The sequence below is a fragment of the Urocampus carinirostris genome, chromosome 5, assembly GCF_059441175.1.
Source record: "Urocampus carinirostris isolate Australia breed hairy pipefish chromosome 5, RoL_Ucar_1.0, whole genome shotgun sequence".
In the NCBI taxonomy this organism is placed as follows: domain Eukaryota; kingdom Metazoa; phylum Chordata; class Actinopteri; order Syngnathiformes; family Syngnathidae; genus Urocampus; species Urocampus carinirostris.
The window spans coordinates 22992040-23007684 of record NC_142353.1 but is presented as its reverse complement, the minus strand read 5'-3'; the positions used below and the strand labels follow the sequence as shown (position 1 = coordinate 23007684).

The 15645-nt window shown below is 41.3% G+C and overlaps 1 protein-coding gene across 3 annotated transcripts in view; it reads left to right on the top strand.

Moving 5' to 3' along the window:
• The first annotated feature begins 2668 nt into the window (after window positions 1–2668).
• The window catches only part of tut7 (terminal uridylyl transferase 7), a 28714-nt gene continuing 15737 nt past the window's right edge, over window positions 2669–15645 (top strand). The window contains exons 1-12 of one of the 3 annotated variants that reach the window (XM_088336202.1): window positions 2669–2783; window positions 3371–3764; window positions 5127–5281; window positions 6660–6776; window positions 6877–7054; window positions 7935–8023; window positions 8132–8183; window positions 14075–14144; window positions 14309–14435; window positions 14507–14626; window positions 14697–14822; window positions 15445–15622. In XM_088336202.1, the coding sequence (XP_088192328.1) occupies window positions 3383–3764; window positions 5127–5281; window positions 6660–6776; window positions 6877–7054; window positions 7935–8023; window positions 8132–8183; window positions 14075–14144; window positions 14309–14435; window positions 14507–14626; window positions 14697–14822; window positions 15445–15622 (1594 nt within the window). In that variant the 5' untranslated portion in view covers window positions 2669–2783; window positions 3371–3382. Of the gene's footprint in view, window positions 2829–3370; window positions 3765–5126; window positions 5282–6659; window positions 6777–6876; window positions 7055–7934; window positions 8024–8131; window positions 8184–14074; window positions 14145–14308; window positions 14436–14506; window positions 14627–14696; window positions 14823–15444; window positions 15623–15645 lie in introns of those variants that run through there. The other 2 variants (XM_088336201.1, XM_088336203.1) reach the window with 2 other exon arrangements.

Here is a 15645-nt window from a genome sequence, read left to right as displayed (position 1 = left end):
AAGAGATGTGTTGTGGCAAGTTAAAGGACACTGGTATCAAGTGATTGTGTGGTACGAGCTTTAGCTTCCACAAGTACGAGCCCATCGATGACCCGGGTCATCGATTGACTTTTCAGGTTGTTGGGTGGGCCCACAGCGTTTTGGAAGTGGAAGGAGACATATTTGCTCCCCAGGAAGAGCTGGAGGTCAGGCACCCCTTTCCCCCCATTTTCCTTTTTCTTTTTCATTGTATCTCTTTTTATCCTTTCCCACTTTGAGCCCCAGATAAAGTAAAAGATGGCTCGGTCTAGTTGTAAAAGCACGTTTCTTTTGGGCATAAAAACTAAACTGATTGATAAAAGTAATGGGAGGATTATCGCTTTGATGATTAGGACCTTCCCCTCTATTGTCAGTTTTCTTAGTGTCCAAAAACCAAGTCTTTGCCTAACTTTCCTTGTTACATCGTCCCAGTTGGTCTCGCCTCCTCCATTCGCATTGAATTTTATCCCTAGAATTTTCTGGTCTGTCTTTAACACAGTCAGTGGGAGTCCTGCCTTTTCTGTCTCTGTCCACGGTCAATAAAACTTCGCTTGTGACTTTTCTCTATTGAGCCTTGACCCAGACACCCTCCCAAACAGGTCAGTCAAGTCAAGGGCTCTTCTAACGGATAAGAGGTCAGTACATAAAATATTAAAATCATCCATGTACAAAAAACACTTAGTAATTTGTCCCCCATTTCCTGGGATATTGATCCCTTCGACAATTCTATCTTTTCTTAAAATCTGTGCCAAAGGTTCTATGCAAAGAACATAGAGAAATAGAGAAGGGGAGATAAAGGACAACCCTTACGTACACCGCAGTTGATCTCTACTGCTTCCGATTCGTGTTGCTAAAAGCTTGCTGAAGATTTTACATTCCACGTTTAAAAGCGTTATGGGTCGCCAGTTTTTTAAGTCAGTTTTGTCTCCTTTTTTGTGCAATAGAGTCACTATCCCTATTCTGAAACTGTCTGGCATGTTGTCTCGACTGGAAAATTCGTTAAAAACAGTAATCAGATCCGGTGCTAAAATATCCCAAAAAGTCCGATAAAAGTCGAGGCTGAGCCCATCCTCCCCGGGTGATTTTCCTTTTTTAAAATTCTTTATGTAATCATCCAGTTGGTCTTGGGTAAAGTCCGATGCTAAAAAGGGGTCTTGACGCACTGATCTCGAGATATAATCTAATACATGCCCCATTTCATTCTCATGTGTTTCTTTCCTTTCATATAATTTTTTGTAGTAGTCTTTGACTAATTTGGTTATTTTATTACGTACTTTCCTTTGTTATTAGCCCGTTTTCGTTTTGGAGTTTAAAAAGCCCCTCATTTTTGCTAATAATTTTTTTTTATAAATAGCGCGTACATTTTTCCCCTTCTTCTATTTCTCTTTCTTTGCTTCTTATTATGATGCTTTTGCTCTTTATTTCCGCCAAAGCGTTTAGTTCTTGTTTGATCTCTCTGATTTCCTCATTAAAGTCCATCCCCTTTTGTGTTAGGGTAAAATAGCGTTGTAGTCTTCTTTGTAGTCCAGACGTGCGTTTCATCTCTTTAAGTTTCCTATTTTTCCCTGCATTTTAAAAAGAAATCTGGTTTGTTTCTTTGTCATCTCCCACCATCGTGCTCGTGAATCATACGAGGCTTGAAGGGTCTGCCAGTCCTTGTACCGCTCCCTGTATTGTGCGGCTAAGGCCTCATCCTCCAGCAGGGAGCAGTTCAACTTCCACAGACCCCTCCCAACAGTCATACCTGAAGGAAGTGAGAGAGAGCAGGACAGTAGCAAGTGGTCTGAAAAAGGACAGGAATTAATCTGGCATCACTCAGTATTAAACGCCTTGTAAATATGTAGTCTATTTGAGAGGCTCTGGCATTGTCACTACTGAACCAGGTGAAGCCCTCCTCTCCTGGATGTATGGATTTGAAACAGTCTTCCAGTTTAAATGTCCGGCACATGTCCTGTAATAAATTGATGTTTTATCTACTTTAAACTCCTCATCGGTCCCCTTTCTATCCTTTCTACTTAGGATGCAATTAAAATCACCTCCCACGATTAGTGGTTGATGGCCTAGCATATGTGACTGGATGTCTTCTTAGAGTTCGTACCTGAGGTGTTTGTCAGGATGGCTGTATATGTTAATGAGGTTAAAATCGTGCCCTATATAGGAAAGGCTTGCTAAAATTGCGCGTCCGTCTCTCATCACAGTACTCCCCCTTATGATGAGTTGAGAGTTGTTTATTAAAATGGCCACCCCATTGTTACGGTTTTCATTTGAGCCACTTTATAATGAAGGATATGGCCAAATCTCTTCCCACTGTCTATAATTTCTTAAAAAGGGATGCAGCATTCTTGGAGTAAAAACACATCCGTTCTGATGGTTTTTAAAAACGATAAAACGCTGTGAGCTTTAACCTTTGATCTCACACTTCTCACATTGATAGTAGAGAAGGTAATGTTCATAAGTGTTGTTAAAGTATACAAACTACTTGGACGAAACCGGGGGATCCGAGTCCATTCTCTGGTTGTCATTTAGTATTGGTGGGGACAAAACGATGATTGCTCGATATTGGTGGGGACACGCCCACTCCGTCTATGCCAAAACTACGCCCTTGTTTCACTTTCGTGCAATACCCTCCTGTTTAAGACATGACGTCATCTTTATTTGGAAACGAAACTTGCGCTTTGCTGTTGTGAGCGGAACGCGCATCCACCATGTCCCGCCGTCTACTTTCTAAACTCAGTGCGTGAGCGGCGTTCTCAAATAAAAGCCCGGTAAATAACAAAGCGTCGACGATGTCATTTATCCACATTTTAAAGGTATGGAAGTGAATTTTATCATTACAAAATATATTGCTGTCGCCGGCGTTCTTTTGCACTGAATCGTTGAGCATCAACAAAATGTAGTTAGCATAAGTTGCTAAGGGGTTAGCTGTATAGCTTAGCCTAGCTTAACATGCTACATCGCTAACAGCGACGTTAACCGCACTTGCTTGCCTATGGATCCTATTATAGCGGGTTATTCGTGTCCTTTTGTGTTCGTTTTATGAAATTGTGAATCGTTTGCTTAAGAAAGAAAGAAACAAAACTCATACAAGTAGCAGGTCGCACATGCTAACACGCTACTTCACGCTAATAATATGGCATTATCTCTTGACTTAAGTGGAAATTCAAAGGTTGCCTCTATTTTCTCGAACGTCAAACGGATAGACTTAAACCCAACAAAGATCGATTTTAAACACACGGTCACCCTTTGTTCTTTATCTATAAACATGGTTATCAAACTTGTTCACGTAACAAGCGACATGCTCCTGGTAAGATGATAATAATGGATGTTGATTGAAGCTTTCATTGCTTTGTAGTTTTAGCGCCACATGGAGAACTCGGACAAATACAATCGGACAAGGCCAGGTAGCTGGGGAGCAGGTGCAGACGGCAGGCGGGGTCAGGAACAGAATAAAGGATCGTCCTTCAGAACGGATGGAGGACATCAAAGCAAGAAGAGCCAAGGAGGTCCATACTGGGCAAGCCCCAAGAGGGGGGGACATGGCCCATTGGCCTATTCCCCCGGTGCCTTTCGAGCTGGCCACAGCCCCTTGGAGAGGGATGCTCTCCATTGTTTCTGGAATCCGGAAAATAGCAGCGGGACTCGAGATGAGAATTGGAGAGATCATATGCAACAGCAATGTGAAGGAGGTCCACCTGAGGACAGGGATATCTGGAGACGGGATTCCACTGATGGAAATCTTAACGCAGGTGAAATTTTGCAACTACACAGTTTGGAATGTGTTTTGGTTGATGTCTGTCTTATCTGTAGTTTCAATGTAAAATTAATATGCTTAAAAGCCTCTTGAATTTTGAGATTAGCAGATTAAATAGTCTTTTGCCTGCACCAGTTAAGATAGCTCAGCAAACCGTTGCGCTACACATCAATAAGTTGGTTGGTTATGTACTCACAAAATAATTTATATTTAAACAAATGATGTGGATGGATGGTTTTATGAGTGCACTGCAGGAAAGCGGTCTAAATATAGTGGAAACTAGAGCACTTGTTGGTGATAGGAATGAGTGGAGAGGTGTTGTAAAATGATAGAGGCATGTTTAGACTCATGATGATGCGGCAGGGGTAAACCAATGAAAGCTGTCGGGCCCTGCTGTTGAGTTTGTTGTATCACCCTGACCTGAGCGACATGGCCGCTTTCTTGTGTCCCGTTTCATCTGAAGGGACGAAAGCATGTCCAACTCGGGTGCCGAGGTGCTTAACTTATTTGGGTGTTAGGGCATTTGTGTTGGCCATGGTCCCCAAAAAATTTTGTGTGTCTTTTGCTACTTTTTCCCCTTTGTTTTTGTATGTGTTTTTCTTGCTGTCGGTCATGCCTCTCGAGCGGTAAGACTAGGGTGTATATATATATATATATATATATATATATATATATATATATATATACACACACACACACAATTGGTAATCCTTGTGTTTAGATGCAGTTTCTCATATCCAGGAAATTTTTACACCTCAAAGCACTGTGAGACTTTTAGTATAGAGACGAATGATACACACAAACTCTGGCTTACTCAAAAAGAAACCAGCGCATGTGTATTGCTTGGTTTCTCTGAAACCTTTCCAATTTATTTTCTTCCCCTATGACAAAAATGCCACAGGTGAATTAATCTATATAAAGTGTTTACACGGTTGTTTCCATCGATTTATTGTGTAAGTCTATGCTTTTGGTAAACCGCCACCTTGTAAACACAGAATGCAGTAATGTAGCTCACTTTAGGAGTGGGAAAAAAACAAGATCGGAACTTTGTTCAAATTGGCCTGGGACATAATTGAAATACCCTTTTTATTTCCTGTCAAAAGTTAAATCTGAAACTGTGTCTATTTCCGTAATGACATCGCTCCCAAAAAACCCAGTCATCGTAATACTTGCAAATACCATGTATATTGGGTTATTTGTTTGTCCATTGTTCAATTACCGATTGGATTGTTCCCTGCAAATAAATGCAGTCAGTGCTCACTCTCAACATAACACCATTTTGTGCATTTGAAATGCCCCCAACTTGCTAAGACTTAAATAGTTTTACCCCCCTTTTTCTTCTTTTTTTGCCCCAAAGTAAAAAGACATAGGCCACGGAACAAGGTCAGGAATTTTCCTGAAGAAGACCGGGATATTGCAAGTGAAGAGTCCTCACTCTCAGCAAAAGATCTGCAAGTCTTCCGACAGGCTGAAATGAGTCTGAGTAAAGATGACATATATTATCTGAAGAAGGTACCACACACATCGCCAACTGCGTTGAACTGTTTAATGAATGCTGTTTTCAAGAGTTGAGTAATTTAATTACATACTTTAAATGTGGAGTCAAAAACAAAACAAAGCAAATAAATCAAAACTCGGGTGATTAAGGATGTACCAAACTGAATTTGTAACTCTTGAAATTATGTCCGAAAACCAAGTGCAACAGTGAAAATAAAACTGTTGCGAGATCTAAAATGCCAACAGCTGAAGCAAATCTTCTACTTTAGTACATTGAGTAAAGGGACTGTTTATGATCAACAACAATCTCCTTTGTTTTATAAAAACATCTTTTTAAGACATTTTAGATGAGGCAGAAAATGGGAAGAGGGAACTGCCGATGATTGTACGTTAGTCAGCGCGGTGAAATGAAGTAGTCACACGCACATAATTGGCAAAGTCAAGTCATGTTTATTTGTATAGCCGTTGACCACAAAGAGTCTCAAAGGGCTGCACAGACCACAGATTATTGCAAACCACAGTCTATTATTACGCCATACCCTAATCAAAACCTAAATAATCTACCAATGGAACAAGAATTTATTTTTTGCAGTTATCACCAGCACCATTTTACTTGTGTTTATTTCGGAAGTTAATTAGCTACCTGACGGCAGATCTGGGAATGGATCCGTAGAGCAGCGAGCTGAGTCCCTTGTAAAGTCCTTTGACGCCGAGACCTTGCACTGTCTGCCTATCACAGTCACCTATTCCTCTGTACTTGGGAGGGTTGGCCTTCTCATCCAACTGCAATAATAACATTCATTAATGCATCTTTTGAACCACATATCCTAACTAGGTTGGCGGGGGGGATCTTGGCTCTGCAAATACATGATTCACACAATTTTTTTTCTATGATTGATAATGGAGACATTGAAAAATTGGCTTTGAAGGTCCTTAAAAGTACTTGAATTTGGTCATGAAAATTGTGTCAGAACCCTGTTTCCTGTTTATGAATTAATGTTTATGAAAAAACGGCTGAACTGTAGACAGCGGTGTAGTCTTAGCGTGTAAACGTTAGCCAAAGCCCGGCTAGCGGCTAACAATAACGTTGACGAAGAGGTGCACACAAACATTCGAGAAAATATCTTGTTGGTATAAGATTGTTAGAGCTCCCGTTTTGACAGTGTCCATCATCTTTGTTTCTTGTGAGACCAAAGAAAAATAACCTGCCACGCCGGGCTTTATTGGGAAGGACAGTGAATAGTTAAAAGAAAACTGTAGGAGGGAACTGATGATGACAAGGAATGTGCGGTATTGCGCAGTGAAATGCAACAGCCACACTCTCATTGATATTCATGTATTTATGTATTTGGATATTTTCTATTTGATCCTCTACCCTTTCTCTATCAACCAGAGGTCCAATGGCAAGACTAACTCTCTTTTCACGTGCGTCCTCTGCAATGTTCTTCTGGACTCTGTGTCTGACGCCAACAGGCACGTACGAGACAAGCGACACAAGAGGAGGCTCAGGGTGAGAAGTTTGGGGGAAACAGCTGAGCAGAATGGACAGTGGTTCAGCTTTTGGAGTGGTTTTAAAACCAGATGTTTTGAGACATTGTGTTTTTCTTCAGGAGAAGAAAGAGCATGCGATGCTGACTGAAATTCCGCCTCCTGGCCCTGAGCACATTGATGCATTGACTGCTGCCTTGCAAGCGGCCAACAGTGAGCATGGAATGGATGACTGCGATGTAGAGAGGAGGCAGTCTGTTATGTCCATGATGCAAGAGCTGTTCCTGTCCATCCTGCCTGGTGAGCAAATTGTGGATAATCATGCTATTATAATACAATGTAACTTCCTGATATTCCTGTGTCACATCTACATAAAAAACGGGATGTGCACTGCTTATGTGCTCTTTGCAAGTTTTAATGCAGTGGTGTCCAAAATATGTCCCAAGAGCCATTTTCATCCATTAGTTCGCCATTGGCCCCACAGTAGAGGTAAAATCTTGGGCCCGGGCCCCCAATTTCAGCCCGGGTTCAGAACATAAAATGTCAAACAGTATGCCGGGCCGGGATCCCCTCTTGCTGTTATTTTTTTTTTACATGTACCGGTACTCATTTGTTGGATGACAACATTTTGCTTCTACTTGAGTAATATTATTCTGAAGTAACAGTACTAGACAGGAGTGTTGAGTTTGTATAGCTTGGCAAATTGTTTCAGGAGTAATACTGGATTCACTGAACTCTTGAAATAAACCTGTTCACACATTTAATGCCAAACATGAAAATCTTTTTTCCCTGTTGTTTGTAAATAAATGTGTTGTCTAGAAAAGATCCCTTTTCATACATGTTTATGATATTGATACTAATGTAAGCTGAAAGATAAAACATCATACTAAAAACAAAGATAAAAATTTCGAATTGACATTCTTCAACTGATCTGACCCGCCTAAAAAAGTCTGGATCTCTCTAGGGCCAAACTGAGTTTGACATCTCTGTTTTAAAGTATCAATTATTGCTTTTGGGTTATTCAAAGCATACAGAAATACATAAGCCTTTGGAGATTGGCGGCTTGTACTGTACAAAACGTGAATTTGTGAATGATCGACCATAATTTAACATTAATTGCTTCATATCTTCATCACAGTACATGACTCGTAAATGTTTTGTTAACCTGCCGAATGTCTAGAGATCAGGCTGCGGTTATACGGATCATCTTGCACCAAGTTTGGATTTAAGGATTCAGATGTCAACATAGACATACAGTATCCACCTCACGTGAGTAGTGCAGTGCCAATACTCTTTTGCATGGGCACCAGACAATTGTGACATTTTTCATATTATATCTATGTTGTGCAAAGGATTTTATTAGGAATGTATTTACAGATGCATCAGCCAGATGTCTTGTTGTCAGTCAAGGAGTGCCTCGCCGAGAGCCGTGAGTTAATTTCTTACAGGCCCATTTATGCTGACGGTTATATGATTACGCGCATGCGCCAGAAAATGTTGAACGTGGTGGAAGTGTTGCCCCCTTTTGGCTTATTGATCCTTTTACAAACATATAGTGTTGATGTAAATTATAAATTTAGGAGATTTCGCCATAAATTACTGTGTTTTCTACACCATAAGACGCACCGCTAAAATAGTTTTTTTTGATATGTATATAAGCAAAAACACAAGGCACACCGAACTATAAAGCGCATGGCGTTAAAACTTCTGTAAGGGCTCGGGTTTCTGGAAAAAAAATTAGAGTGCCATATTTGTGATCAGTCGGAATATATCACTAATCCCTATTGCATAAGATTGGATGCGATAGGAATGGAACACAGATAGTGACGTGAGTAGTGTAGGATCCTATCCACCAGACCACTAGGGATACAGACAACATATGAAAAGGCATTAGGTTTTATCAGTCAGGTACCAAACTGTTGATGTTGTGATTGGGCCGTGCAGCGAAAATATTGTCAGACAAAAAAAGTTGTCGACTCTCGAAGTGTTGACAAAATGTACAGCATTCTAAACTGAATGACGAGAAAGGCATTGTGGTAAGTAATTCGGTCATCCTGAAACATGTAAAAGCATGACCCCACATGTTCATAAGGTTTATCACTTACAATGCTTAGTTGGAGCCAGGTGAAAGTGAAACAAAAATTATCTAACATTATCTTGTCGAAAAATAGTATGATAATGAGATAATACCTAATGTCTTTTCATGTGACACTTTTATCCCTAGTGGTCTAGTGAATCGGATACGGTGCTCTCCCTGCCGAGTTCCAGGTTACATCCCCATTGCGTTCAAAGTTGTGTAATTGTAAACAACCATCCATGTCCCTAGTGGGTCGATGCTCTGGTTTGATCTCCTTTGCCACCATCATTATGCAATTGATAGATCCGAAGAGATCGCTAAGCAGCGCCCAACGTATATACGGTATCCATGTATTACACACGGAGCAAAAACAGTGGCCGAAACTTATCTCAAAAGCCAGTAGAAAAGGGTCTCAATTATTATATACAGAGTTACAGTATATTCATGGCATCAAGGTGTCTAAAGACTCTAATAACCTTTTTAAGGGTGTATGCAAAATTATGGCGATCTATGAGGAAGCCAGCAGCCCACTACCAACTACACATAAAAATAGATTTAGATTTGTGAGAGATAATGGGGTATAGAGGATATATAAATGACTGGCCCAGCACATTAAATTCACAAAACGAGTTGTGCCATCTCTACCCGCTCTGAGTCTTCAGCAGGGAACGTTTAGGTTGTTTTGACCCTTACTGAAATACACGCAATATAGCTTTTCAATCCATATGGGAAGGAAGTTGAATAAAATTGGTGAGTGCTCCCACTCTTTCACTACTTTCATTTTGTGGCTGGAAAGTACCATAAAGTTCTTAGAGGAAAGACCTCCCACAATAATACATACAAAGAATGAGTAGGATTTTTTTTTGCCTCAAAAGCCGCAGTCCTGAATGTTTATGATTGATATTACCACCAAAATGGGTACCGTAAATTCCGGACTATATAGCGCACCTGATTATAAGCCGCACCCACCACATTTTAAGAGGATAACCGCTTTTGTACTTACACAAGCCGCACCTGTATATAAGCCGCATGCGCCCACATTAAAACATGTAACACAATCACAAATTTAACTCAAACCCGACTTTGTGTCCCGCGATTGTAACTGAATATAAAGTGCACAGTCCAAAATCCACAGCCGTTACAACGAACGGAAAATGATACCCGTACTTAAGGTTTGATGCAGACCTGCAGAGTCCGGGTCCCGTTAAAAATAATCCAAGGGAAAAAAATGTATATTTCCAAAGGTAAGTGTGGGAAAAATATATATCCACTATTGTCCGCTCCGTCCACAAACACGTCTCACCTTTACTCCACTTCCCGTCAGCCCCTGTTGTTTTTCGCCCCTTCTTTTTGATTCGCCCGTGGAAAACATATCAGAATAAGTCTCTAAAATAAATACATTACAAAAATATACAGTTGCAATAATTGGTAAAATGGCGGCGCCCTCTGTTGGCTGCGGCTGCATCGGCTCGCTACAACGGGTCAGGTGTATCGACATTTCGTTCTTACAAAGAATGACAATACAAAGGAAATTATTATTATTATTATTACATATTATACATGGTTACACATATTTACAAAGAAAGACTGTACACCAAGAGAGTTTTCAAAGCTTTAATAATATTATAACTTTCATCCCAAACCGTGCCTGTAAAGGGTAGCAAAACTCTACTAGTGACATGCTCGCAACACAGTAAATGGGTTTTTTAAGAAAACCTATCGTACTTGTAGTCACGGTAAACCGTCAAAATCTTCCTCCCTTTAACGATGTCTTCAAAGTCGTCTTACCCAGTAGGGGAAAGAGACTTTGTCATATAGACGTCTTCCCACGCTCCTTTGTTCAAACACTCGCTAGCAACATGCTCGCAAAGTAAAATTTACGTGCAGTAGCTCTGTTTCCTTCTTTGACGGACTGCTCGATTGCATTTAGCTTAAAAGCTGCGTCATGTACCTTTCTTTTTACAAATTACATGATGAGGGCACGTTGTTGCAATCTTCCTCGGCGCATATATTCCACCGGTCTACATCTTACATTTTGTACTCGAGCGCCGCTGGCGGCTGTTAGAAAAATTACATAAATTGGCCGCATCACTGAATAAGCCGCAGGGTTGAACGTTTGGGAAAAAAGAAGCGGCTTATAGTCCGGAATTTACGGTAATTCAAAAAATAATGGATCATCAGTGTCATTCGGAATCGATTAACAAGTTGGAGACATAAAACATGCAGGACTGTGATTATCAAGAAATTTGACTACTTTCTGCTCACCAAAATAAAAGTGGTTGTGGATCCTTCTGAATGGACTTGGCATAAAATGGCTGGCATGGCGTCATCTATCGCTACCACAGAGGAACTTTGAGAATTGTCTCAAAAATATTTAAACAGATATACTCACGTCTTACTCAAAATCTCAAAATCATAGGTATTGATAAATACACACACAAGATCAAAAATCACATTTGTGAATCACATACAGATTTCTGGATCTGTAAAATACATGGATTTTTTGTTTTTATGGTATTTGAGAAATTGAAAAATTGGCTTTGAAAATCTTTAAAAAGTGCTTGAATGAACCTATAATGACATGATTGGCCTCATATCTAAGAAATTTAATTGCAAAAGTAGGTTAGACTTTTAACCAGTGTTCTACCTCCTTTTTTGAGACAAGACACACTTGCTCTATCAAAAATGTCTGGAAATGAATTCCAAGCACTAGTTTTATGTTGTATATTCATTTTCAAAGTTGAAATTATAATGTTGATTGAAACAAAGTTTTTAATGATTATTTATGGTCATCCTGGATATCATGGAGGTAAGGAAGGTTATTTGTTTCGATTAATACTTTTACTTTATATTTTTAACCTGTTAATTCAAGTTCTACTCTATAGCATATGAATAACCTATACTTTTCGTGGACAATATCTCTGTATTATTTGTGATTGCAACATCCTTTGCTGTCTGGTTATCCCGAAAGAGGGATGCCACATGTGCGGTCCCTTCTCAAGGTTTCTTCATTTTCCTCATGTTGAGGTTTTTGAGTTTTTCCTTGCCCTCATGTTTGTTCCAGATCAGGGGATGGTGTAATAATAATCTGAAAAATAGTCTGTGTAATAACCTGTGCAGCCCTTTGAGACTCTTTGTGATGAAGGGCTATACAAATAAAAATGACTTGACTTGTTTTCGATTTCTCATTAGTAGAATATTGATTCAATACCATTTTTAATGTTTAACTGTTTCATGTGGGGGGAAAAAACCACCACCCAAAAAACGACTGCAGAGGGATGGGAGCTGCCTGGCTGTACTTGCCCTGGACATACCACAGGAAGTGGTGCCCCTACAATCCATGTGGTTAAGGGATCTGTAAATCGTGAATCTTGGTAGAGTCATATTTGCAAATAGTGGTTAAAATACTTTTTAAGAAGGGGGACCAGAGAGTGTTTTCCTACTACAGGGGAATCACACTTTTCAGCCTCCCTGGTAAGGTCTATTCAGGGGTACTGGAGAGGAGGGTCCGTCAGGAGGCCGAATCTCTGATTCACGAGGAACAGTGTGGTTTTCGTCCTGGCCGTGGAACACTGGACCAGCTCTACACACTCTGCAGGGTCTTTGAGGGTCCATGGGAGTTTGCCTACATGTGTTTTGTGGACTTGGAGAAGGCATTTGACCGTGTTCCTTGGGAGGCCCTGTGGGGGGTGCTTCGGGAGCATGGGGTACCGCACAGTCTTATCCGGGCTGTGCGGTCCCTGTATGCCCGGTGCCAGAGTCTGGTCCGCATTGCCGGCAGTAAGTCGGATTTGTTCCCGGTTAGGGTTGGACTCCGCCAGGGCTGCCCTTCGTCACCGATTCTGTTCATAACCTTTATGGACAGAATTTTTAGGCGCATCCTTGGTGGGGACGGAGTCCGGTTTGGGGGCCTCAGCATAGCATCACTGCTTTTTGCAGATGACGTGGTGCTGTTGGCTTCCTCAGGCCATGATCTTCAGCTCTCGCTGGAGCGATTTGCAGCCGAGTGTGAAGCGGCCGGGATGAGGATCAGCACCTCCAAGTCTGAGACCATGGTACTCGGTCGGAAAAGGGTGGCATGCTCCCTCCGGGTTGGGGAAGAGATCTTGCCCCAAGTGGAGGAGTTCAAGTATCTTGGGGTCTTGTTCACGAGTGAGGGTAGGATGGAATTGGAGATCGACAGACGGGTCGGTGCAGCGTCTGCCGTCATTCGGACCCTGTACCGGTCCGTCGTGGTTAAGAGGGAGCTGAGCCGAAAGGCAAAGCTCTCGATCTACCGGTCGGTCTACGTTCCTACCCTCATCTGTGGTAATGAACTTTGGGTCATGACCAAAAGAACACAATCCTGGATACAAGTGGCCGAAATGAGTTTGCTCCGCAGGGTCTCTGGGTTCTCCCTTAGAGATAAGGTGAGAAGCTCAGTCATCCGGGAGGGACTCTGTGTGGAGCCACTGCTCCTCTGCATTGAGAGGAGCCAGTTGAGGTAGCTCGGGCATCTGATAAGGATGCCTCCTAGACGCCTCCCTCGGGAGGTGTTCCGGGCATGTCCCACTGGCAGGAGGCCCCGGGGGCGACACAGGACACGCTGGAGAGACTATGTCTCTCGGCTGGCTTGGGAACGCCTCGGGATGCCGTCGGATGAGTTGGAGGAGGTGGCTGGGGATAGGGACGTCTGGGCTTCCCTTTTAAGGCTGCTGCCCCCGCGACCCGACCTCGGATAAGCGGAAGATAATGGATGGATGGATAATTTTTGATTTGCTTTCGGTAAATCAAAATTACATAAATGACTAAAGTGCGGTCCCTTCTCAAGGTTTCTTTATTTTCCTCATTCTGGGGTTTTTGAGGTTTTCCTTGCCCTCATGTAGGTTTTCGACCAGGGGATGTTGTAATAATAGTCTGTAGTCTGTGCAGCCCTTTAAGACTTTGTGATTAAGGGCTATACAAATAAACATGACTTGGCGTGACCCACGCGCCATTAGGGCCTAACTATAGCGACACCACCTGACTTGGAGGGCAAACTGCATCACATTTGCAATTAAACACGTGGGTGATAAGCAATCACGTATGTGTCGCTCCATCGGCAAGTTGACTATGACGCTTGTGTGTGTATATATATGTATATATATATATATATATATATATATATATATATATGGGCCTGAAGATTGATGGTGCCTAAGGCTTTTTGCAAGAAAGTTGGATTGTGGTTATTGTTTTTCAGGCTTATTTTTGTCTGTTCTTAGCTCTTTTTGTCGACCTGGAAGCTGATTTTCATGCCCGTTTGCCCACAGTCATCTGTAAAGAGAAGAATAGGTGGGTACCTCTGGAAGCAATTGAGTCACCTGATGGCTGGCAAATTAAAAGTTCAATTGGTTTCAGCTACATTGCCAGTAATTTCTGCAAGATGATGAGGCAATAGCGTAAAGGAAGTATCACTCTTACATTGTTGTTTTTTTCTTCTTATCCAACCCTCACAGTGGACTCCTCTGCAAAGTGAGTGCAGGGAATGAAAATGCATTCCAAACCACTACTTATCTCGCTTCCCTAGCCAAGCAGGAACCTGTCCTCACACCGATGGTTCTTGGACTTCGGCATTGGGCGAAGGTAGCATGTTTTTACTAATCATTTCTTGGTAAAATAAGAAGAATAAATGTTTCACTTTTCATTTGTTGTAGATCTGTCAAATTGACCATGCGGATGAGGGTGGACTTCCTTCATATGTCTTTGCCCTAATGGTCATCTACTTTTTGCAACAGCGCAAAGAGCCCCTCTTGCCAACATATTTAAATCAAACGGTTTGTATTTCATTTTTAGACAAATAGCTTTCCGTACATGTTTACATGTTTTTTTTCTTACTCTCTTTAGATAAAGTCTTTTTCTACGGGTAAGCTTTCAGACTTCAACCTCACACATGTTGAGGATGGGCACATGCACTGGACTTGCACCCCTTCATCCAAAGATGCAACGCAGTCACCATGCATGAAGGGAAAGGTACTTTCCCACTTCTTGTTGATCTTCGACAAAAAATTTAAAACGTGTATCTTTGTGTTTAAAGCCTGAAATGTGATGAAAGGTTGAAAAGTTCAAGGAGGCTGAATATTTTCACGTTAATCTTTATTATTCAAATAAAATTAGATTTAAACCTGCCGTTAAATGCTGGTAAAACTCTGGACAAGCCATGTGTCATGGATTCAGTTGAGATAAACAACTTTGTCTATTTTTCAGTTTTCAGAGCAGCCAACAGCAAACACAATTGTTAAGCAAAATCAAACTGTCGTACAAACATGTCTCTAATGCTGGAAACAAGCATAGGTGGTCACAATAAAAGTTGTATTCTCTCCTGCCAAAGACCATTAAAAATAACATGTAAACCACATCACTACTAGAGCAATCAACAATCAATCGATGCGTTAAAAGGATTGGAAATATTTATAAATAAAAAAAAAGATTTTTTTTGTCTTTGTCAGAATCATTAAAAGAGCCACATTTGGCTCGCAAGCCTTAGGTTAACGGCCACCTTGTATTGAATATGCCTCACTTTTGTGTTGTATGTGTATCAGAGCAAAATTATATTCTTCTGAAACCTAAACTTGTCCATGCATTTGCCTTTTAGGTTCCGCTAACTTTCGAAAGTCCATGTCTCCCTGTGGAGATCGGGTCTCTCTGGGTGGAAATGCTCCGCTTTTATTCCCTGGAATTCAACATGGCTGACAATGTCATTAGCGTACGGACTGGTGCTGTCATTTCTCGTGAGATAAAGGATTGGCCCAAGAAACGCATAGCTGTGGAGGGTAAGCAGGATTCTGGGTTTTAA